The sequence below is a fragment of the Aplidium turbinatum genome, chromosome 1, assembly GCF_918807975.1.
Source record: "Aplidium turbinatum chromosome 1, kaAplTurb1.1, whole genome shotgun sequence".
Lineage (NCBI taxonomy): Eukaryota > Metazoa > Chordata > Ascidiacea > Aplousobranchia > Polyclinidae > Aplidium > Aplidium turbinatum.
Genome location: NC_137472.1, coordinates 22,618,695 through 22,643,499, shown reverse-complemented (window position 1 = coordinate 22,643,499; position 24,805 = coordinate 22,618,695). Strand labels below are relative to the sequence as shown.

Genomic DNA, 24,805 nt, shown 5'->3' with positions numbered 1-24,805 from the left:
GTGGTAATATGGAAATTTTGTGTGGAAATGTTGCCAAAATGTGGAAATTATAAATTTTGAAAATTTGACATAAAATACTATCAATAAATAAGAGCATTTAAACTGTTGTCCTCCAAAATCGAACAGATATGCAAAAAACTACTTATAATAGCATGCGACTAGCATGTTCCACTGTTTTCGGTTTGATTTTGGAATGCGTCCTGACTTTTGACTTTGAAGGTAGGGTGACCATGTGATCATATTCATAGTCAATATGTCTTTCAGATTCTAGCTGCGGTGTCAAGTACAGTACTTTGCAGTGGCGTAGCCAGGGGGGAGGTTACAACCCCCCCTTTGGCACGCGTGTGACGTCCGATATTGAGAATGATGCTTTCAGTCTCTATGTCTCTAAAACAAAGTTTGCCTAATTTTAAACGAAACTGCATTAAAAGAGCGAGTTTTTCGAATGCTAAACATTCAAATATCTCAGCCAGGAATTAGCAACAAGAAAACATAGAGATTAGCTTTATTACTGAAAAATGCCCAAGAAAACATGATTTTATTCTTTTGCTATGCCACCAGACAGCACCATTTTACAGGAATATTTATATCCACATTTTTGTTGAAAATGCTCTCAGAATGCACCAAATTTAAAGTAATTTTTCAAAATTTTCTGGAGACGCTCCCAGATCCCCCGCCGCTGGGTGTCGCCTTTGGCGAAGAGGCGGCGGGCGTCAAAACCCCCCTTTCAAAATTCCTGGCTTAGCTACTGGTACTTTGCTTTCTTAATTCGGACGTTCTGTTAATAAACTGAGTACGGTAGTTGTTTTAGGCCTTATCATACACTATACCGGTATAGTGTAAATATAACCAAATAATAGCGTTGCCGGATAAGGAATTCTGTCGTAATTTGAGAAAAGTTTAAAGCTGTTGAAAACAAAAACTTGCATTTTAGAAAAAATTTTAGTTTTGGGTAAAGATCAAAACCCTAACCTTATTCCTAAGTCTTATCTTAACCCTTACTAACTTTAATCCTAACTCTGACAACACCTGATAGTAACTATGGCAACAAGTGGGTAAAAATAGCCACTGTGTTAATGTAAAAGTAAGTCGAAATACGGTTAAGATCGGGTAAAAAATCACAGTAAAAAATGTAGTAATCTGAGGATAAATGTGGTAATACAAGTGGTAATCTAGCTTTGTAAAAGTGGAAGCACTGCATCATATATACAGACTACAGTAGAGTAGTACTTTCACCAGTTTAACTATAAGGCCTTCTTGCATAAATGAGTTTTAGTGTAGTATACACAAAGTGACATTACTTGATTTTTGTGTACTGTACAATATCCACTGCGTTTTCAGTTTATTCTTGGAAATTTACTTCACAATCACATCCTTAAGTCCTAATTTAAAGTTTGTTTTAAGTACTTTGTAGTGTTTTTGTTCATTTTTTTAATTTTTTTATAAAAACTGGATAAATATGATGCTCTGGGTTTTTTTATGGGTTTTTTTGGGTTTTTTTAAGTGGGTTTTATTGAAAAAACCCACCCGGGTTTTTTTGGGTCGGGTAAAATACCAACAACCCTGACTGCTCTAGATGGAACCCTTATCCAACAGCCAAAAAAATTCCAGCATACGGCTCGCATTAAAGGCAGAGGCCAATTTTCCCGGGATTGTGTGACTAACCAGCCTGTGTTTGTGGTGAACATCAAACAACACAGCACATCATAAATCAAGGTCTAGTGGTTCGACCTGCAGAACATGTGGATCTCATAGACCCTGATACGAAGACGTTGCACTAGTTGCAACAATTGGGAGATGTTGCCTGAATTGCTGCCTCATAAACAAGAAGCCGATTAACATGTTTTAGTATAGTAGCAAATAATATTTGAATTTTAAATGCCTTAAATAAAAATTGACGTTAATGCAATAGGCTACAAGGCAATTTGACGCGAAAAGTAATTTTCAGGGTAGGGTGGTTTCAGACGGGAAATTCAAAAAGGTCTTAGAATGTCCTTTAGTATCCCAAAATCAGGGCTAAAGTTGAAAGTAAAATTACTAATTGTTACTTGAAAAAATGCATGAGCCGAGTGGAAATAGTATAAAAAAAAAACGAAAAAAACAAATAAAACGGATAACACTGGTCTACAAATTTCAACTTTTTTTTTCAGGTTTGGGTTTTGACAACTGATTTTGGCTAATTTTGGGGCGCTGAATCCGAAAATGAACTCAGATTTTCTCGATCACATCAAGTTTTCTTTCTATCGCTGCCATTATTTTATGAAATTGACCAATTTTACCCTTTTTAGTGCAGTAAAATGTCAAATATAATTATTTTCTGACAGCTATAAACTTTCAAACATAGAGATATTTTTACACTAAATTCATAAATTGGTTCAGATTTCCTCCAAAATAAAAAAAATTCCTATTATGATAATCGTAATAGGACATAGTGGAGATTGGTAGCGTTGAGTTTTTCCATGCTGGCTTGAACTCCCTGTCTTGGCTTCTCAGGCGTTATCTGTGGGTCAGCTGCTATCTCTGTGCAGATGGAATATCGTAGGAAGACAGCTGGTGGGAGTAGATTTGACTTAGTAATAAATTCTTGCTTAATAAGGAAGATTTATTTAGAAGTTTCATAAAGCACATGTACATTGTACATACCAACATCAGAGTTCAAGCTGAAAAGTGGTTTGTAGAAGGAAAAGGTATTTTCATACTTTATAAGTTTGAGTTCAAGTCGGTTAGAGTTTTTGGTATAGTGGTGTTTCTGTGGAAAAACTTGCTCTTAGAAAACTACTAACAAAGAAAGGTTATATTTGATCTCAAGCTATGTCTGCTTCCAGCAAAAGAAGAAAATATTGTAATGATCCGGATATATTTTGTTACATTTGTGGATGCTTCATGTTGAAGTCTCAACAATGCAATATTACCACGTTTGTAAAAAGGGCATATCTTGCTTACTTTAAAGTCAAGTTGGGAGACCAGGACAAAAGCTGGGCTCCTCATAAAGTGTGCAAGACCTGCCTTGAATGTCTGAGAAGTTGGTCGCAAGGAAAAGGTTCACAAATGAAATTTGGAATACCCATGATTTGGCGAGAGCAACGAAATCATGTTGACGATTGTTATTTTTGTCTTGTTAGTGTGAAAGGGTATAACAAAAAGAGTAAACATCGTTTGAAATATCCAAATCTGGATTCGGCATTGCGGCCAGTTCCTCACAGTGATGAAAAGCCACTGCCAGTATTTACATCACTTCCAGAACTACACGAAGAGGCTATTTCTTCTTCAGAAGCATCGTTTAGTGAAGGAGAAAGTGAAATTTTTCAACCAGCACCCGAGAATCTGTCAGACAAGCCTTCCCAGTTTAATCAGATGGAATTAAATGATTTAGTGAGAGATTTGTATTTGCCTAAGCAATCTGCGGAGTTATTGGCATCAAGGCTACAGGAAAGGATACTTCTCAAAGCTGGTACAAGCGTGACATTTTATCGCAAACGAGAAGAAGAACTGCTTCCATATTTTGCTTCCCACAATGATTTCGTTTATTGCAACAATATAGAAGGGCTTCTTCTAGAAATGGGATTACCACAGTATGAGGCAGACGAATGGAGACTTTTCATTGATAGCTCCAAACGAAGTTTGAAGTGTGTTCTACTTCACAATGGTAACGTGTACGGTTCTATTCCGATAGGACATTCGGTGACAATGAATGAAGAGTATCAGAACATCAAAACCGTTCTTGAAAAGTTAAAGTACCATGAGCATGGTTGGCTCATCTGTGTAGATTTAAAAATGGTGAACTTTTTGCTGGGGCAACAAAGTGGCTACACCAAATACCCATGTTTCCTATGCTACTGGGACAGCAGGGCCAAGGATCAGCACTGGAACAAAGAAGAGTGGCCTCCAAGGCTCACCTTGACACCTGGAGACAAAAATATCATACGTGATCAGTTAGTTGATATCAAAAAGATCCTCTTGCCTCCTCTTCACATCAAACTTGGTCTCATGAAACAGTATGTAAAAGCTTTGGATCATGAAGGAGAGTGTTTCAAGTATATATGTTATGCTTTTCCTGGTCTCAGTGAAGAGAAAAAAAGAGCTGGGATTTTTAATGGACCACAAATCAGGCAATTGTTAAAGGATGAAAATTTTGTAAAATCAATGTTGCCATTCGAGGCTAGAGCTTGGAATGCTTTCGATGCTGTTGTGAGAAATTTTTTGGGAAACAGAAAAGCAGAAAATTATAAAGATCTCTTAAGGGAGCTACTGCTTAGTTTTGAAGATTTGGGATGCAGGATGAGCATCAAAGTTCACTATTTGAAGAGCCATGCAGATGAGTTTCCAGAAAACCTTGGGAAAGTTAGTGAAGAACAGGGTGAACGTTTCCACCAGGATATTAAAATTATGGAGGAGCGTTATCAAGGTCGGTGGGATTGTCATATGATGGCCGACTATTGCTGGAGTTTTAAAAGAGAAATTCCAGATGCTGCTCATAAAAGAAAGTCCCTCAAAAGAGCATTTTTAAGCGTATAAGTGAAGAGTTCATATTTTATGAAAGCTCTTTTTTTGACTGTTTCTGAACTCGCCCTGCCCAAGTCCCTTTGAGTCAATCTTTATTTTGGCACTTTGCTATTTCTGTGTGTGTCTTCAGAATTTCTGCACTTCATTGGAATGTCTATGTGCATATTGTGTGAACTGTAGGCTATAATTCAGATAATACCTTGTCACTGTCCTATCGACATGTTCGTCAGCATAATGTAGCGTTTGATGTTATTATGGTTGCTCTTTTGCATGCCTATTTTTTGTTCCAAGGCATAAAATTTTAATAAAGACAACGCAAATTTGTGTGAATATAATATAGAATGCTTGTTTGCTAATTAAAGCTAGATTATTGTAAGTAAAACAGTGTTTATTGCATCAGAATTCCTTGTTTTGACAACAGAAGGGGGGCAAAAGTTGATTTTTTTCAAAAATTAGGGATATTTCATATCTCAAAAACGTGATGTGATAGAGAAAATCTGAGTTCATTTTCGGATTCAGCGCCCCAAAATTAGCTAAAATGAGTTGTCAAAACTCAAACCTGAAATTTTGTGTAGACCAGTGTAATAAATAGAGAATGTAAAAAAAAAACAATTAATAAAACCACGACAAAACAAAAGTTTTTAACCACCCCTAGCTAAATGGCATACAGTTTGCAGCAACTATAGACTGAAAATATGTTGATGTGTTGAGGTGGGAATTTGAAGAACAATTTATATTTCAATAATAAAAACTTTCACTATATATAATGTGTCGACATGGACCAGTAGTCATAGGCGACCCCCGGTGAATTTAGCTTGGGGTGGCTGCCTTCATTGCGGATCGATCTCAATTAAAAGATCTACTTGTTACAACAAGAGCGCTGCTCATAAGATAACAAAAGAAACAGAAGTACGGTAGCTGATGAACGCCAGCATGGTGCCGTTGAAGCAGAGTAACAATGATTGAAAAACGTTTTTCTTGATTTCTTTCGCTTTGTTTTATCTTGGGAGTGTCAATAACGAGGTGCAGTTTGCTCAGTTTAGTATCTACGCGTATTACGAGCTAAAGTTTAATCCTTACAAGGTTGGGCTCCTGGAGTCTTGCTCAGTTTGGGGGGGGCTGTCGATTGTTCTAATGCTTTAGGAGTGATATCTCTGTTATTTTTTAAGGTACCGTTTCAAAATTTGGGATTCACTTTGTAAAATTATTTACGCAGAGCATATCTGAAAATTAAAACTATGTGAATTTTAGAACTGCTCATATACGTTGAAATGTTGAGGTGACTTATGACTTTTGGATTATTTTGCGATTAAAGCAATTGTAGCGAATGTAGCGTGAGTTTACACATTATTTTTTGGTAGAGTAATGAAGTACATGCATTGCAATTAGAGATGTACCGATACCAATATTTTGGCCGATACCGATATCACTTTTTTAGGCCGATACCGATATTTTGGCCGATACTTTAGTGTTACAAAAAGAAGCAATTTTGGTATTTGCAAGTAATTATATCAAATGCTAGGTTTTACCTTATTTACATAAAACTATTAAAAAAAAGCTTTGAATTGGCATATTATGCCAATTCAAAGTTTTTTTTAATAGTTTTATGCAAATAAGGTAAAACTTAAAGCACAAGATCAAAAGTAAAACCCACAAGATCTTGTGCTAAACCACAAGCCGTGGCACCACCGCGACTGACACAGTGACAAATTAGTCTAAAACCAAAAAATCCCCTAAATTCAAAATTAGTTGTGTTCAAGTTTGGCGCTTACAATAAATAAATTCCAAAATACGCCACAAAACCAACCAAATTTGGAAATTTATAGAACAGCAAGGGGAACTTCAAATGTGTCTAGGGATGCACAATACAGAATATCGAATCTTAGAGATTCGAATCTCAATGTATTCGAATCGCATTTGCAGTTTCTTTTCGGATATCAGGATTCGAAAATAAATTTCCTAAATAAACATTGAACAGTGTGATACGTTAAACAATGTAAAGTTGATATTTTCCGTCTTGCGCGCCGACTTTTTTCTTCATGGACTGTTTGTTCCAAGCGACTTTTTTCTTCCTTCATAGGGTTTGTGCAGTTATCAGAACTGCAGACACGCAGTGCGTTTCCGTGTGACCGTATGATGATGCATCGTATGATGCTTGATTTATCATATGTTGTACTCTGTTTGACACGTGATACTAATACAATTCAAAATAAAGTACAAATATTTTTGCTTTTTGTTCAATATTATTTGGAAAAAATTGTCGTGTAATTTCAGAATAGATTCGAAATTAATTATTCTAGAATATTCTAGAATAGCCAGGTATTCTGTATTGTGCATCCCTAGTTGTGTCGTAATAGTAGGTTTTAGTAATGAAAGGCCACCGTGATTGAGAACTGGGGTATAAGAGAAGAAACATGATATCAGAATTGGGGTTTCTGAAAAATTAATACAGGGTTTGCGCAAACTCTCCAAATAGGCAATCATAATTGATAATAAGATGTAAAATGTAAACCAAGTCATTTGTGTAGTCGTACAAAAACTATTCGACAAGTAATATGCAACCTAAGGGCGGTAGGCACTTTAACATACTGATATCCCATTGAACCACGAACCATCAACCAATCAGAAGCTACGCTGTTCATGACTTCATCAAGGTTGCGTTTCTCGGAACAAAGGAAAAATGCAACTTCCCACCACTGCTATTGCTCTTGTTTGTTGTGTAATTACCAAAAAAAGTTTAAAGTAATAATCAACTCTCTGGCTGAATGCTGAAATGGCCACAATTGGACGGACAACCTAACATCTGATGGTTCGGGTTCGTTCAATTGGATATCAGTATGTCCAAGGTTCTACCCCTAAGGGCGCTTGTCGTTTGGTTGAGAAGCTTTTGCCAGGCCAAGACTACTAAGGTAGCAAAAATGTATAATTTTGCATCGTTTTTACGTTGCTAAACGTTTCAAAAAAAACATGTAACTTGGTTGTTTTTAGTAAGTTGGTTCTATCAGTTTGTGATTTAATTTCCACCTTTCGTTGTAATAAACTCATCAAGCTTAAACAATGTCAGAGTAGGCAGCGCAACAAACTCCCACAGCCACAGTTATCCCTACTTGCTGCTGACAAGTCAAAGAACATCTATGTCTTTTGATGTTGCCTATTTGCGTTGCATTTTTGTGTTTTTTTTTATAGTGATACTTGCTCTTCGCTCTTTCTGTTACGTTTAGATGATGTCACGTTATTATGCCGATTTGAGATATAATAATTTAATTCATAACGTTGTATGGATGAAAAACTTTTACAAGTTTTATACTCTGCTGAGAGTAAAAAAGAAACACAACTGATAAATACAGTATTGGAGAAATTGAGTCTCCTTACACAACTTAAGAATCGAACAACGCAAAACCGCTGAAACAAAATGTTTTGTTTAAGTGAAAGAATCACTCTAAGCAACCAATGTTAAAACTTGCGCGCAAGAAATCATGGGAGTGTGACGTAGCAAAAATTTGAACAGGTTGTTATTTTTCTACATCAATGTGACGTTAGTTACTACTTTAAAAAAATTATATCTTTGCTTCTGTAGAAAATCCGCAGCAAACGCCTTTTTTACGTGTTTAGTATCGGCCACAGTATCGGCCAAATTTTGCCGATGCCGATACTCAAAAAATGGCCGATATCACCGATACTGATAATCTGATATATCAGTACATCTCTAATTGCAATGTTGTGATTAAATTTTTTTTACATAATCACAAATTGAATCTATATTTTTCATGCAAAATAATAACTTTTCCCACGCTCAAACATAAGCTCGCTGCTTGACTAAATGAACAATGCTTCATCAATTACATGCAATAATGAGATTGCTGAACGTGCGTCACACCAATTTGGATTACAATCTTGTGACCTCAGTTCCGAGAACAGCAACTCCTACGCTTTATTAAAAAATGTAGACCAGCTGAAGCAGCAGGGTGGTGTTTATCAAATACTATTATGTAATCCACAAAACAAATAGAAGGTCGTGCGACAAAAAAGGTGGTTTAAATGCTATGTATTGTAGTTGCAACAGCGTCTCTCAATGTAAGTTCAATGTGAACTCGGCTAAATACAGTACAAGGCTATCTAGGAGTAAAATTACAAGATAAAGTCGATGATGCTCTACTAAACAGAAGTCAGAAAGAAATACAAAATAAAACAGTTACGGTTCATTAATTAACAGAAGGTCACAACGCTTTTCTGCAGAAGCAAAATCTGTAATGCCTCGGGCAAAACTGGTAATTTTCTTGTGGATTCAATAAGCTCCTCGATACATACCCCACACACACTAAAATCCAAACAATATTTACATTTATTCAACGCAGTATTTATTATGCGTCAAATCATTGTGAACCTGGAGAAATACTTTACAAAGAAGCTGCCTAATGGGCGTTTATGCGATAAAAATGTCAGTTTGGCAGCAAAATATTGATAAGTATTTTGATTTGGTTACAGTAATACCGGAATGCAGCAATTCAACATCGCAAGACGGTGTAAACATGCACGGGTTTGCAATTAGAATACTTCTCTCTAAGGATGTGCCGATTAATCGGCATCGGAATTGGCAGGTATCGGCAATTTTTGGAGAATCGGCATCGGAAAAAATTGCCGATTCTTTATCAAAGTTTCCTAATCAAAAGTAGCGCGAGCGCGTGGAAATACCGATCACAGAACGGCTTCTTTGAACAACCGCATCAGCGTCAACTACCATTCGGAGAGCGGTAGTCTAAATTATGACGATTGTCCGCCATTTTGTAAACTCTTGTTTAGTAGGCACGAGATCAAAATACTTTGTTTCTTTAAAATGACGAAAAACGTTCAAAGAGAAAATCAGACCAGATAAAATATAAAAGTTGAATGATTACACAAAGTTAGAAGTTAACGGAGAAATGGATTACAGACGAAATCGGTTAATCGTATCACCTATTTGCCAGACGTTTTGATACGATTATACGATTGATTCGTTTAACCAATTTGTTAAAAAAAAGGTTCGTGGTGAATGACGTAATTGTTGAGAAGACGTCTATGCTGACTAGGCTGCAACGCACATTACAAACTGATACTTCCTACAACTGTTTACAATTCTGGTTAAACTTTAAAGAGTTTACTAGTTTTCTGTTACATAACACTATGCGATATGTTCCAGCCAGCAAAACTGGTTCTTTTTACATTGATTTATTGTCTGCAGACGTTGAATCAATGTAAAAAAGACCAGCTTTGCTGACTGGGAAGAGCTTGAACGATCAAAGCATTTTTCTGCAAACTGCTGCAATCGGACTTGTTTTCATCTCACCGATCTCTGTGACGTCACAACGCGAACTTTGGCCATTGAAGTTTTTGATTCAAGCGTGCTATTTTTAGCCTACCAGCTGTGTAGTTTTGAGAACGGAATGTGGCCTACAAAAATAGGGGTATAGTAGAAAAACACAGCTCACACTTATTGTTTGTTTTGAAATCACAAAGTTTTTTTTTTCAAGTTTTTTGCGCTGTCTGGTAAAATAATTAATGTGCAGTGTTCTTCAACTGAACGAAACTGCACAAATGAAATTACGCACTGCATTTCACAACAGTAGGCTACTTTTATTCAGCAATTTTAAAAAAATTCTCCAAAGTTTTTTGGTTTAAACTTTTGGACATGTTTCCCTCTCAAGCCGAAATAATTCGTCGGCGTCCATTCCTTGGAAGGCCAGTCGCCGACGGATGACATCAAAAGCATTTAAACTTTTTATTAGGAAGTGTGATTATTCCTTTTGTCTGCTCTTCTGTTTTAATGAAACCCAGCTGTGCGAAAATTGGTTGTTTGCAGTGCGATGTCTAGCACATAAGATTATGGCCTGGGATTACAGACACTTGTCTTTGTTTTGATCGCTTGTGTCTGTCACACCTTTGCTTCATTTCGCCTTTGAAAATTGCAGACAAAAAGAGACATTCTCTTCTTGCTTACGGGTACAATTATACAATTAAACGAATGAAGTAGGCAAACGTGAAGCAAATCCTGATGCTTTTATCCGACTTATTCTTTTAAGCGGTATGCGCTTAACCGATGTTTTTACTTAACATTAGATTGGATTTGGTTTGGGATTTCAGGTTTTAATTCAAATAAACGATTGATACGTTTAAGCAGTATACTATTAACCGATTTCGTCTGTTACATAATAGTCATTAGCTTGCAGTACACGATGCGCTAAAAGCAAGAAGAGAAAAAGCGAGGGAGTATAAACTGCAAAGAAAATGAGAGCAACTGTCTGAAAGATTCAAAACACTTTTAGAAAAAAACAAAGGGCGTCAATGGAAAACAACGTGTGAAGTTGACAGTTATATATTTTCAGACGCTGAATTGCAGTGAATTAATCTTGTCGCTTAGTAAACACGTGAAAAAAGATTACCTCGTTTGCGCAATAATCACTCGATTGTTTGTTCAACCCATGAAACGGACTATGTTACAGCCAAATGCACTGAAGATGAAATGAAAAAATATTGCACATTGTCACTTCCACTAAGAGATGTTGATGTAATGCTTTGGTGGAAAGCAAACAATGTTTCCTGAGCTGAGCAAAATTGCAAATAAATCGCTTTTCTGTCACCACCATCGTCGATCGAAAGCGAACGAATTTTTAGCACAGGTGGCAATATTTTTACGCCTCAACGGAACAGGCTTACTCCAGCAACTGGAGAAAAGTTGATGTTATTGCATTTTAATTTACGTGCTTTTATTTTGAATATTAAAAAGCGGAAATGTTCTTTGTAATTATTGTTTAATCGTTGTAAAATTCGTAGTCACTGAAAGTCACTGAAATCACGCTGTCTAGAGCAGGCGACAAAGTGAACGCTTTAAGACACTTCAAAGGCAGCAACTTGTAACAAAATCGCAACCACTTGTAAAGCGCCAACTAAAAGTAGCTTTAATCATTTAACCAAAAATATTTAAGAATCGGCATCGGCAAAAATTCTGTAATCATAAAATCAGTCGTTGTATCCGTGCTAAAATTCAGCTATGTTCAAACCGCATTATATTGATATTTTCTAAATAGAAAATGGATTAATAAAATATGAATACAATACTGTTTCAGCACATAAAAATGCTGAATTTTACATTGAGTGTTACGATTAGTTTTATGACCCATTTTTTATACAAAACAAGGATAGATGATTTTGATGATTGCAAAACCGCGCATGTTTACAAGTATTCAACGTCTTCATATGTTGAAGCAACGTAAAAATAGCTATCTGTCTAATGAAAGGAAAAAAGGAAAATCTTTCATTGAGCCCTGCATTTTATTTAGGCTGTGGTTGAAGCCAAACTTTATAAAACCGCAATCATTCAAATAGTTTATACTGGGTAAAAGCAAGCTTGATATACTCGTATGGAATGTGCAGGGCATAAAGGCTTTTCACAGCACTGACATTGGCCACGGTTTTTTGGTAGTTTATCTCCCATAATAGCGTGTTTGCATACGTCGCATCTACGTCATGTCGACGATAGTTGGGGCAGGGTGGCATTTCTGCCGCTTGAAGTTGATACAGGGGTTGTTGAAGGTTGTTTCCCTATTACTGCTTCAATCTTATGTAGGCTATGGTGTGATAGTTCAGGCCCTGGAGAGATCGCGACTTTATCAATGGCTTCACGAGTTCCATGGCCACTGCCCAACCGAAGTCGAAGGATTTTCACTTGCGTGGATCAGTCCCTTCATTTAGTGCTAAAACTGTAGATGCGTTGACGCGGCAAGTATCCAAAAAACAAGCAAACGCAGTAGTTGTCCACCGTGTGAACTTCACTTTGCACGTGAATGAACCCATCCTTTGGTCGATGATATCGGTGCCACCCTTTGTGAAGTCGTAAAACTTATACAAGCCTGGCTTCTTTTTGCCGTCATCCTTGGTAATCCCCAATAGAGGTTGCATGGTCGTCAACATCAACATATTCCGCATGCCAGAACTCTTCGTTTTTACTACATAAGAATGTAGGCTGAGATCAGCCTCACTCGTCTGCCAATAAATTTCGTCTGAAAATTCCTCCCTACCACTCACTTGCTTCACTTCCAGGGGTATTCCTCTACGTATAGCGTTGAGGGTTCCCACTGACGTTATATTATACCCCTGTCAAGCAACCACTGCGCGAGTGGTATGGAGGTGTACAAGCGGTCATACGAAATATTCCGACCTTGAAGGTCACCGTGTTGTTCCAGGCACATCACCATTCCTTTACCACTTCTTCTGTTCCACAAACGTAAAAATGAAATGGCTTTTCCTTCGGTTTACCTGAATAAACCGATGCCGTAAATGTGTATGGGAATCTGCTGGCGTTTACCGACTTGAACAGAAGGCCATATTTCGCAGGCTTGTTTGGATTATATTGCTTGAAGGCAATTTGTGTCCTCATGGGGTATAGCGTTTCGTCCAACGACAAGTAGTCACCTGGAATGACATGTTTGCCGCAGTTTTCGTTAAACATTTCGAAAGCAACTCGACATGCGGCAAACCGGTCATTCTTCCAACGTTGCGGCCTAGTATTTTGGTTGTCAAACAAAATGTTCGAAATTAAAAATTTAAAGCGGTTCTTGCTCATTGTTGCACTAAACACGGGATGCCCTTGCAGTTGATTGAACAATACATCCGTGGAATGACCAGCCTGTCCTAAAAGCCCCCGAAAATACCCCAATCCAACAAAGGCCAGCATCTCCTCGTTGTTGGTTGGGCCAAAATAGCAGTACCTGCTGTCATCTAAAATTCTCTCTGGCAATTGAGAAATGAGTGTGGCAATATTTCTATTTGTTTCTTGAACAATAATGTTCAAAATGTTTAAGAAAAAAATAGTTCCCATGCTTGCCGAGGAGTCTGGGCTTCTTTGGCTTCACCTCTAACACCAGTCGGGCCAGATATAATGTTAGCTCGGCCCCTTCTCCCATTGTGCACCGGCCTCGCATTAGACCAAGTAATGCTGACGCAGCCGTCTTGTCTGTTCTTTGGCTTTTTTACAAAAGTTGTATAAGACTTCAGTGTGTCGGGAAACTCAACATCATCGTAGTTGTTCATGTCGAGAGAGGAATCTATGCTGTTCACTAGTCTTTTCGATGTTATAATCCGTTGTGGTGGTGCAAACTCCGGTTGAACATCGCCCATGGAAGGTAGCTGGTCGTCAATCTCGATCGGAATCGCTGTTGCGGAAGTTGACGGAGAAGAATCTGCTTCTTCATCTGAATTGGAGTACCATAAATCCTCCAAATCATCCGTCTGGCTTTCGTCGTCAGAATCCAGTAAAACATGTTGCAGTATTTCTTCAGCACTAAATCCTTGCCTTGCCATGTTTTATTTAAAGTTGAAAACGAAGTAATATGTTTTCATAATGGCGTTGAAATACTAAAGAAAATCGGAATGGCCCGTTTCGGTGAGTCCGATTCGGTGAGTCCGATTTGGTGAGTCTGATCCCTATTTAGTAATTTTTTTAATTTTTTTTTTTAATTATTGGGTACCGTAGCCTAATTATCATTGCCGTTTTAGGGTTAGGGGTTAGAGGTTAGGGGATAGAGGTTAGAGACTCACCGAATCGGACTCACCGAATAGTAGCAGACCCAAAGAAAATGTATAATGAAACAAATTGTTAGTCACATACAAACTAGTTAGAAAAAAACTGTTACACATAATTATAGAAGTCAAGAATAAATCAAAACTTTGCAATATAATAAATTGTCAGACCGTTGTCAAAATTGTGAAGTTTTGCAATCAGAGGGCACTTTACATATTTACTGATGATGAAACTATATGAATGTTATGGTTATCTATGGTGATTCAGATTAGCTTCTTGAGCAATGCTTTCACGTTTGTGATAAACCACACGTAGAAGGGAAATCCAACAGGCGTTTGCACAATTTCGTCGTTTAGCGACGTAGATTCAACGAAAGCGGCATAATAATTAGTGGGCCTACCTGGTATCAATATTGGCTGTTTCTGCAATGTTGCGTTATGACCATGAACGCCACGTGGCTTGCAAATCAACATTATAACGCTGCATGAAAACATGTGCATGAAACTGATAATCTATATAATAAAATTATCTCTGGGAGCATTGACGCCTTTTCTGCTTTTGATAGTGTGTCGGACAGAAGGAAAGATTTGAAACCAAAATCATAATATGGTACAGCGCAGCTTCTACAGTAGCTAAATTTCAAATTATTCATAAAAACATTGTGGCCCAAACAGAGCAATATAAAAACAGTCCACAACGTTGAATATGTCACAGAAAGGAAAATGCAATCAAAAGAAACAAGTCGATCACTTTCAATACTTATCTCACATTTTACATCAAATCTACTCCAAATGACGCTGAGTCATTGCAATAGCGTTGTATGCTTTGTTTGATTGAAAGGACATCATTGTCTGCGAAAAACAATTGTCGCGCTAGAACTAGATGCATTGGCACCAAGTCTTATGTTTAATTTACGCAATTTCAACCGCAAGCGACGGCAACTCATCATATCAAAGTTGAAGCTTTTACTATATTGCTTATAAGCCATGGTGAGAACAAAAGGTCCACCCATACAGCCAATTCCCTTCACCCTGTGAAACAGTTAGGATTAACGAGACATGGGCCAAATTAATTACTTTCATCCAGCCGGTGGGAAAATTTTGAACAATAGAATATGAAATATTTCAGAGGATGTGCTGAGAAATGCCTTATATCTCTCAATTTATAACCGTTATTCGCTCAAAATTTCAGCTCAATAGAGGTGAATGAAAGTTAGGAAAAGTCAAGAAATCTCGTAGTCGCAGCCTCAGTGGTTTTAGAGATACAACTGTTGATACAAAAAAGTTGAATTGACAGCCCCCCTCCCAACCTTCAAAGAGTTAAAGTGACCAGCATATAATTCGAAGTAGCCCACAGGCCTCGAAATTCGTTTTTGTTGACGGCGGACAAACATGTCCGGTCTGAGCAGCTATCTCGGCGGACAAACCAAGTCTCACGGCGGACACACCACTTTTAGCCGTCGATCGTCATGCTTAATCACTTTATCTTGATAATAATTCTTTGCCATTTCAGAACTATAACTACGGTTTTAGAAGACTTTTTAAAAATCAGTAAAGTCACTCTGAAAGGCTTTCATCGGACCAACGACTTGCGCTTGAAAAGTCAAAGCGCCGTGTAGCTGGTCAATACGTCACATAACTGATCAACTTCCACCGAACGAGGTCGTGTGGCTTATTGCGTCACAATGCTCTGGGCAGGAGTCGGAAAATTTCTACACTAACGCTACTATTTTCTGCTGTGCAAAGTTTCACAGGCTTTTTTCTTTAAGTTTATTTTTGCGTGTCATGTGAGCAAAAGTGAATATTCCTTGGGTCTTTTCTTTCTCACTGTAATACTAAAACTTTACAAATTTTGTTGCATCTTGCTGTAATAGCCTACTTGTATAATCTAATTTAGTAACCAACCTTGCCGTATCAATATTGCTCGGAGATCAAAGCCAGACATTGTGACGTAAAACTTGAACTACATTGCGCGTGATTAGTGTAGAAGTACCTGTACTCCTATCGATTCTTAGCAAAGAATTCACTTTTGTTACGCTGATTCAATGTCATCAATCGTTGAAGCAACATAAAAATCGAAAGTTTTCCTCCTTGAATGGAAGCTAAGGAATACAGTATTCACATTTTCTAGATGCGCGCTAGAATGCGCTGGAAAATATATTATCGCAACAATTGTTCGTGCCATGCAACGACTATTTGTATCGCTAGTTCCTGTGTTATTTCTCGGCGGACAAATATGACCGATCTAGATGGTACTTCTCACGGACATCACATGCTGTGACGGCGGACTTGTCTGCCGTGAATTTCAAGGCCTGAGTCTACATTATAAAGCTTGGCGATATACAATGGCAGATAGACGCAAACAAACATCAGCATTTTGAATGTAAGCAATCGGTCGGCTAGAAAGTTTGCCCCCCCGGCAATTTTCAAAACCCGGCGCCTATGCCAGTAGTCTTAAACTTTGCAAAGTCACCCTTCTTTTGAAGCTCTGGATGAAAATTGCCTATATGAAATATATACCTATAATTTTTTTAATTTTCTGGTGATTCATTAAAAATTTTGCATCTTCTGTGAAATAATTTTGTTCAATGACTTGCGGTTGCCAAGCTTCAACTTAAAACAATGAAAAATTTGTAGAATTGTAACATTGTTTAGATTAGTTTACCATGAAGCCTAGATTTTTAACTCCTTGAAGGATTCAACTTCAAAGTTTCTCTTAAACTGCAAGAATTCATTAACAATTAAACTTTTCAAAACTTTTGGAAAAATTGCAGTACAGTAGTGTTTTTTCAACTTCCAGTTAACCAACTACCTATACACAAATACTTTTCAAACACAACAAACCTTTCTAGCAGCAGCCCGCTTCCACTTTCGTTCTTGCGAGAAATCTGCAGCCAACCATCTCATCTCTTCTAACAAATAATCCCAATGAGCTTTAACATGATGTGGTTCTTGTACCTGCAGAATATCTTCAAAAACTAATATTTTTTTAAGTTAAGCTGTTTCATGAGTATCATAAAACAACCCACCAAATAATCACAAACCATGATAAATTTACAAGGAATTTGACTAAGTAAGTATATTAGTAAATAAAGATGTGAGTCGCATTTTTACAAAAAGTCTATCAATAATCACTAGTTTTGCATCAAGCTAGGAAAAACATTGATGTGCAACTAGGGATGTGAGTCATTTTTTTACACTCATCCAACAAAAACAAAATAAAAAAACGACGAAAAAAAATGTTTAAAATTTAAATGTTACAAAAAATTTGCACTTTTTCTTCTCAATGTCTGTTCTGAAACAATCCAAACAAGTTAACCTGTATCAGTCGACAAGACAGTAGATTCACCAATTAGTGAATCTACTGATCAAACTTTAAAGAACATTTACTTATTAATAAAACAATGAAAACTATTAATACTACAAAAAGTGCTTAATGCTAAGCAAAAAAGCAAAGCAGAGCGAATTAAATCAAATATAGTTATTACTATCTCAATTCTTAACAGCCTGTTTCACCTCAAACGGATCATCAGAAGGGTCTTATTCACATAGAATAAATGTTAAGAATTCAGATAGTAATAACTATATTTGATTTATTTATTATAATATATGCAATAAAAGAAACTAATATTAACAACAAACCAGGTTGACTATTGACAAGGACATTACTGTATCACCCTGTATCGCCTTATTGCTTACAATTTGAGTCATATTTTTGATTCTTTGTAAAGTTTGTACGATACGGTATATCTAGTATTATGTCTGCTATTTGTTTTAAATCCACAATGTGACCAATCTCACTGCTTTAGGGATGATTCATTAGCCATCAACTTCATTTCACATCGTTTAAAGGACATTTTCAATTTTGGCCAATCTCACCCATTTCCAGGGGTGAGATTGGCCACACTTTGACCAAAACTAAGAGTGCTCATTCAGAGGCATTGCAATTTTTTTACAAAACTGCAAAGGTCAGAACTGGCCCAATCTTACCCCGTTTCATGGTACCCACTACCCAGACTTCCTACCTAAGTATGCTTCTTTGAAGGTAGAATAACGAAGAAAGTAGATTTTGGGTACGACTACACGAGTCGGAAAACTTCTATACTAACGCTAGTATTTTCTGTTGTGCAAAGTTCCACCAGGCATTTTTCTTTAGGTTTATTTTTGCATGTCATGTGAGCGAAAGTGAATTTTCCCTGGGAATTTTCTTTCTTTCTTACTACAGTATATAAAAAAAATAAACATATTTTGTAGCCAACCTTACCTCATCAATATTACTCGGAGATCAAAGCCAGACATTAGTTATACTTGAACTAAGTTGCACGTGATTAGTGTACATTGTACAAGTACCTGCACTCCCATCATTCTTAGCAAAAAAGTCACCTTTGTTACGCTGATTCAATGTCATCATTCGTTGAAGCAATGTAAAAATCGAAAGTTTTCCTGCTTGAATGAAAACTAAGGGATACAATATGAACATTTTCTAGATGCGCTCTAGAATGCGCGGAAATTATATTCTCGCAACAATTGTTCATGCTATGCAATGACGATTTGTATCGCTAGTTCCTGTGTTATTTCTTGGTGGACAAATATGACCGATCTAGATAGCACTTTCAGAGGTCTGATAACTAGGGCCATTTAAAAAAAAAAATTATTTTGAGTTTATTTTTATGAAACTTTGACCTAACAAAATTGCTTATTTGTAGAGGGCACAATTCTTCCTTGAATTGATATCAGTTACCCAAACATGATATTTTGTCGGTTTCATACCCAAACGTAATATTTTGTCGAAAAGTCAAGGTGTTTTATGGATTATAAAAAGTGCGTCGTGTTTTTTGGCGATAAGAAAATCTTGACAAATCTGTCTAACTTTTGCTGAAGACGATTTAGCTTGCATAGGCATTTTTGTATTACAGAATGTCAGTAGGCTATTCCTAAAATCCAAACTGTTGATCTTCGAAAAGACCACGTTTGTGAAGAGGGAGTGTTTTATAAAAATTATTTAAATACCAGGCCTCGAAATTCGTTTTTGTTGACGGCGGACAAACGTGTCCGGTCTGAGCAGCTATCTCGGACAAATTAAGTTTCACGGCGGACACACCAGTTTTAGCATCGATCGTCATGCTTAATCACTTTATCTTGATAATTCTTGGCCATTTGAGAACTATAGCTACGGTTTAGGCTTTTTAAAATTTCAGCGAAGACACTCTGAAAGGCTTTCATCAGACCAACGACGTGCGCTTGAAGAGTCAAAGCGCAGTGTAGCTGCTTTACGCCGCATAACTGATTAACTTCCACCGAACAAGGTCGTGTGGCTTCTTGCGTCGCAATGCTCTGGGCAGGAGTCGGAAAACGTCTACACTAACGCTACTATTTTCTGCTATGCAAAGTTTCACTAGGCTTTTTTCTTTAGGTTTATTTTTGCGTGTCATGTGAGCGAAAGTGAATTTTTCCTGGACCTTTTCTTTCTTACTACTGTACTGTAATACCAAAACTTAACAAATTTTGCTGTAATAGTCTACTTGTATAATCTAATTTTGTAACCAAACTTGCCTTATCAGTAGTACTCGGAGATCAAAGCCAGACATTGTGACGTAAGACTTGAACTAAGTTGCGCGTAATTAGTGTAGAAGTACTGGTACTCCCATCGATTCTTAGCAAAGAATTCACTTTTGTTACGCTGATTCAATGTCATCAATCGTTGAAGAAACGTAAAAATCAAAAGTTTTCCTGCTTAAATGAAAACTAAGGGATATAGTATTTTCATTTTCTAGATGCGCGCTAGAATGCGTGGGAAATTATATTCTCGCAACAATTGTTCGTGCTATGCAATGACGATTTGTATCGCTAGTTCCTGTGTTATTTCTCGGCGGACAAATATGACCGATCTAGATGGTACTTCCCACGGACATCACATGCTGTGACGGCGGACATGTCCGCTATGAATTTCGAGGCCTGAAATACGTAACAATGAATAAACAATGGACAATTTGCGATAAGTAACTGCTGATCCAAGTGGGCATTGAGACATATTTCCTACTTTTATGGGTTAATATGGTTTAATTGTGTCGCAGTTCCTGATTTAGAATGCTTCCACGAGGATTTTGACAAAAATTATTCTCAAGAAACACAAAAAGGTTGTCAAAAGCCATTTTTGACAAATTTTGACTTTATTGTCAATTTTGACTTTATTTTGACCTATAAACTTCTTAGAAACAGTCCCCAGTGCTGAAAACAACTTTATTCTTTGATTCGTGGATAGACGAGGCCCTTTAAAAATTTTGACTTTTTTGACTTCTGTTTTACGTCTCATTTCCTAGAAGCAGGGTAGGACGGAGTCTGGCAAGGCACATCCTCAGTCTCCTATCATCATGCTCTAAGGGGCTAGTGTTGGTCATCTGCCAGCGCTTCCTGTCATCATTTATGGTATCCCTCCATGTCTTCCTGGGACGTCCAGGCTTCTTTGTACTAGCAACTGGCACATCTCAGCATTGATTCATCCATCCTCTGCTCCTTTCAACATGTCCAAACCAGCGGAGACGGTTGAATCGGAGGACATCTTCAATCGTTTGCAAGCCCAACCTGGCGAGTAGTGTGTCTGAGCTGGTGTACTGGTTCTCTTGTGGTCTGATGTTGCAGATTCACCGTATCATGCTGTAGATGCCCTACTGATAACTATAATTTAATTAAGGTTAACTTATAATTCCAATAAGGTTACAACATTAAAAAAATAAATTAATGGGAAGGCTGACTACACCAGTGCAACCTGCAATGCTAACAACTATCATTAGCTACTGTACTACGGTCTACTATAAAAGGGTTGCCACATCATTCTTATTTTGAAGGGCAATGTCTTTAAAAAATTATTGTCCTGATTTCTCAGAAATGTCCTTGTTGCTGACGTGAGTTTTTATTTTGTCTTAATTTGAACACAAAACTTTTAGGAACAAGCTTAGTGAAATGATAGTCAAATCGCTGGCACATATAGGTAAAGGTAAACCCAGACTTAAGCTGTTGTAAGATGCCCGAAGTATTTTTTATGAACAAGGGGTTGCTGGAACATATTGTTTCTGAAGAAAAATATGGCATATGATAATTGTGATATGTCATGGCTCATTTAAATACAAAGATTTGTTAAAAAAACGTTCGTTTTGTTTCATATGAAAATCTAAAGATTTGGTTGTGTTTATTTTGGGGTCCATGTCGATGGCAACCCTGACTATACCAGGATACTATAATGTCACAAAAGGCATGGTTTTAAGTGAAACAAAATATCAACGCACACGAAAATCCATTTAGTCTACGTTCTAATTTATAGGGTTGACAATACTGTATTTTATTGGAATGTAACCAAAAAACGATATTCTATATTACCCCAAAACCACTGCCATACTAATTTTTTTTTAAATTTGGGGTAACATACCACCGAAATGGAAATCTAGTTTGATCAAGCTTGAAGCCTATTAGCTTGAAGCCTTGTGCTAAAATGACTTACTGTTATGATCCTCTTTTCAATATTGAAACAACCGTTAAAAAACCTATTTTATAACAATCCAAAATTGTACTTTGAGAAAAAATTCCATCTATGAATTCCAACCAAAAAGAAACATCGAAAACAATTTAACCATGAAACATTGCCTATCCATTACTGTTGTGGAAAGGCAAGTTGGCTCCTAAAATTGGACAAATATAATTTATGAAAAGAACATTTGATGTACCGTAAATATTTGGGTCTGCTTAGGGTTGTAAAGGGGTGGAAAGTTTCCGGGAATTTTGGAAACTTTCCTGGAAATTTTCCAGGAATTTTGAAGGACCCGGGAATATTGGGAATTTTCATTTGGCGTTTATTATGTTTAAAACATTTTTTTTAAATTTCATCAATTATAAAAAAATATCAAAAACCTATCTTAAGCCATGGCCACCTGGAGATGCGGCCTGATTTGTCACATTTTGCAGATTTTGATTACAGCTACTGCTAGTGCTTGACTGACATTTTTTGAGATGTTTTTACTTTTTGCGGTTTCCTAATGACATAACACTTTTTTTGTCGCCTTGGGGAAGCAATAGCAAATGAGAAAAACTTAAAGTAGGCAGACTGTTATTGAAAATTAACAGTCTGACTAAAATCTTCGAAATCAAACTTTCTATGTTTATCAACAAGTGAGGATGTTAAAACCTATTGTGTCATCTGGGAAAATAAGCAAAGAAAATGTAAAAATCTAATTTTTAGAAAAATTTATTTAAACGTTCGCCCAAAGTTAGAAAAACCAGGAAATTTCTGCAAAATGTGACAAATCAGGCCGTATCTTTAGGTGGCCATGGTTAAGCATTTCTTATTTTCTTTAATTATTATAAACACTAATTTGGTGTTGATTAAGAATGAGGCTTATGCATAATTATTAATTATTAATAATTATTACAGCTTCAGTAGAGAGTTTGTCTTGTTGAACCATAGGCATACGAAGCCGAGCAACGTGATCAAGTTTAACATCTTCAAGAATTGCAGACCAACAGCGTTTTGCTTAGATATTAACATAGCCTACTACCAGCAGTTCCTTCAAGCGCCATAGGTTACTGGTCTTCGCAGTTACTAGAGCCCATTAAATAAGTGGTTTATCATTGCATCACTTGGCTTGTTTTTCACTATGCTCAACATCAAAACATCAAATTTACGGGTGAAAAATCTAATAACACTATTGCCTTTTTAGATGTTGAAGTAAAAATAAATCAGGACTCCTTTGACACACAGATCTGGCGAAAACCCACCAACACTGGCCTATTTTTAAATTACAACGCTTTTTGCCCAAATAGATGGAAATCTGGATTAGCCTACTTCTATGTCTTTTATCTCATGCCCGTTTGGTTTGTTCGACTGATTTATTGTTCCACAGACCACAATGAAACTAATAAGTTGAAAAATATGCTGCATTTAAATGGATATACATCATATTTCTTTGATAAAGTATTAAAAGCTTTTTTGGATAAAAAACCGAAAAATATACCCGAAGAAGACGATTTTAGCAACTTTTTTGATATACCATTCTTGGGAAAAGATTTGGTAAGATTTTCAAAAAATCTAGCTAAAATTGTTAAAAAGAAATTCGATTGTGACATTTACCCTGCATATAGAACGTTCAAAGTAGGCAGATACTTCAAGCTAAAGTCACCTATGCCCTTTGCTCTATGTTCCAATGTTGTGTATAAATTCAGTTGTTTGCATGAAGCAAGCCTGACATACATCGGTATGTCAACAAGACATTTATCGACTAGAGCTGGGGAACACTTGAAATTCAATTCCATACAGAAAAGTGCTATTAAAGATCACATTTTCTCGTGTACAGAATGTAAAAACAACGTTTCCATCAAACAATTTGAGATCATATCCAGAGGCAGGTCTGAGTATCAAACTAAAACCTTAGAAGCCTTGTACATAAAACGTAACAAACCACCTTTGAACAGACAATTGTATGCTTGCGGCTCATCTTTCTTGCTCTCTATATTTTAAAATTAGTTTTTTTTTGCAGTTTGCCTTTCTACCACATCATGTGATCTGTTCAACACCTTTTGATGCAGTTACCTTTGATTCTCGCAGAGCCTATATCGTTGAGTTTGAGCTAGTCAGAAGTACTGTGCAGTTTTTGTTTTTTTCCTGTTTATAGTTAGCCTATAATAACCATTGTATTTTATTCAGATGTAGTAAAATTGTATATGTTATTCCAGAAGAGGACATCTTGTGATGTCGAAAACGTTCGATACTTAATTTGTTGCGTAGTTTTATGTTTATGTAAATGTAATAAACTTGAAGATGTTAAACTTGATCACGTTGCTCAGCTTCGTATGCCTATGGTTTAATAATTATTAATTATGCATACTTTTTCAATATTTAAAAAATACTGATCGTACTTGGGAACATTCACATCAAGGTCCACAATAGGTTCGCAAGTAAAAGGGTGAAAAACTGGTATCAGTCAGGTCAAACTTGGCATTGTTTGAGCCCTCTGAAGACAAGTCAACTCAAATTGAAGTTGACTCTGAAGTCGATGACGCTGCTAGAACAGTCATTAGTACATCATCTGAAGAAGCTGAGCAGGAGGAGATGCTAACCGGCAGCAACTAGAACAATGACTTTGTAACTGACTCAGTATTGTTTTTCTTTGTAAAAAAAACATAGCCTATTGGTAATGATTCATTTTTGGAATTATTAAACTAAACCATGTGTTTGTATAGCTTAAGTATTTTAGTTATACATAGTACTTTTATTCTAAACAATATAAGGCCATTTTCTTGTTTCAACATCAAATTAAGATTGTTTTGAAAGTTTCTGAAAATTCCCAAAAATTCCCGTTAATTCCCAAAAGTTCCATGGGAAGTTTTTGGATCTGAAAATTCCCGGGAATTTTGCAACCCTAGGTCTGCTACTATTCGGCTAGTCCAATTCGGCAAGTTATCTACATAATTGCGAATGAAATTGCTACACCATTTATAAATTCGATGCCAGGATATGATTGGGCTAAATCGTTTATGCAAAGACATAAGCTAAAACTCAAAAAAGGTGGAATGATGCAGCTAGCTCGGAAGAATGTAACAGCTGATCCTTTTGTGATATATCGTTGAGGTAAAACCAAACTGGGTTATGTCCACTTTTAGTTTTATTGCCGTGTCTCGGTTTTTGAGCGTAGTTCTTTCCAGCACTCCAGGTTTGCAAAACAAAGTTGTAAGTATTGTGGCACTTACATGGTTGTAAGTATTG

The 24,805-nt window shown here is 36.8% G+C and overlaps 1 protein-coding gene across 3 annotated transcripts in view; it reads right to left on the bottom strand.

The window, feature by feature from the left end:
• The window catches only part of LOC145770140 (chromatin remodeling protein domino-like), a 169,121-nt gene that overhangs the window by 125,997 nt on the left and 18,319 nt on the right, over positions 1 to 24,805 (bottom strand). For 2 of the 3 annotated variants that reach the window (XM_082581728.1, XM_082581733.1), the window contains exon 4: positions 16,900 to 17,013. In XM_082581728.1, the coding sequence (XP_082437854.1) occupies positions 16,900 to 17,013 (114 nt within the window). Of the gene's footprint in view, positions 1 to 16,899; positions 17,025 to 24,805 lie in introns of all 3 variants that reach the window. The other variant, XM_082581740.1, reaches the window with a different exon arrangement.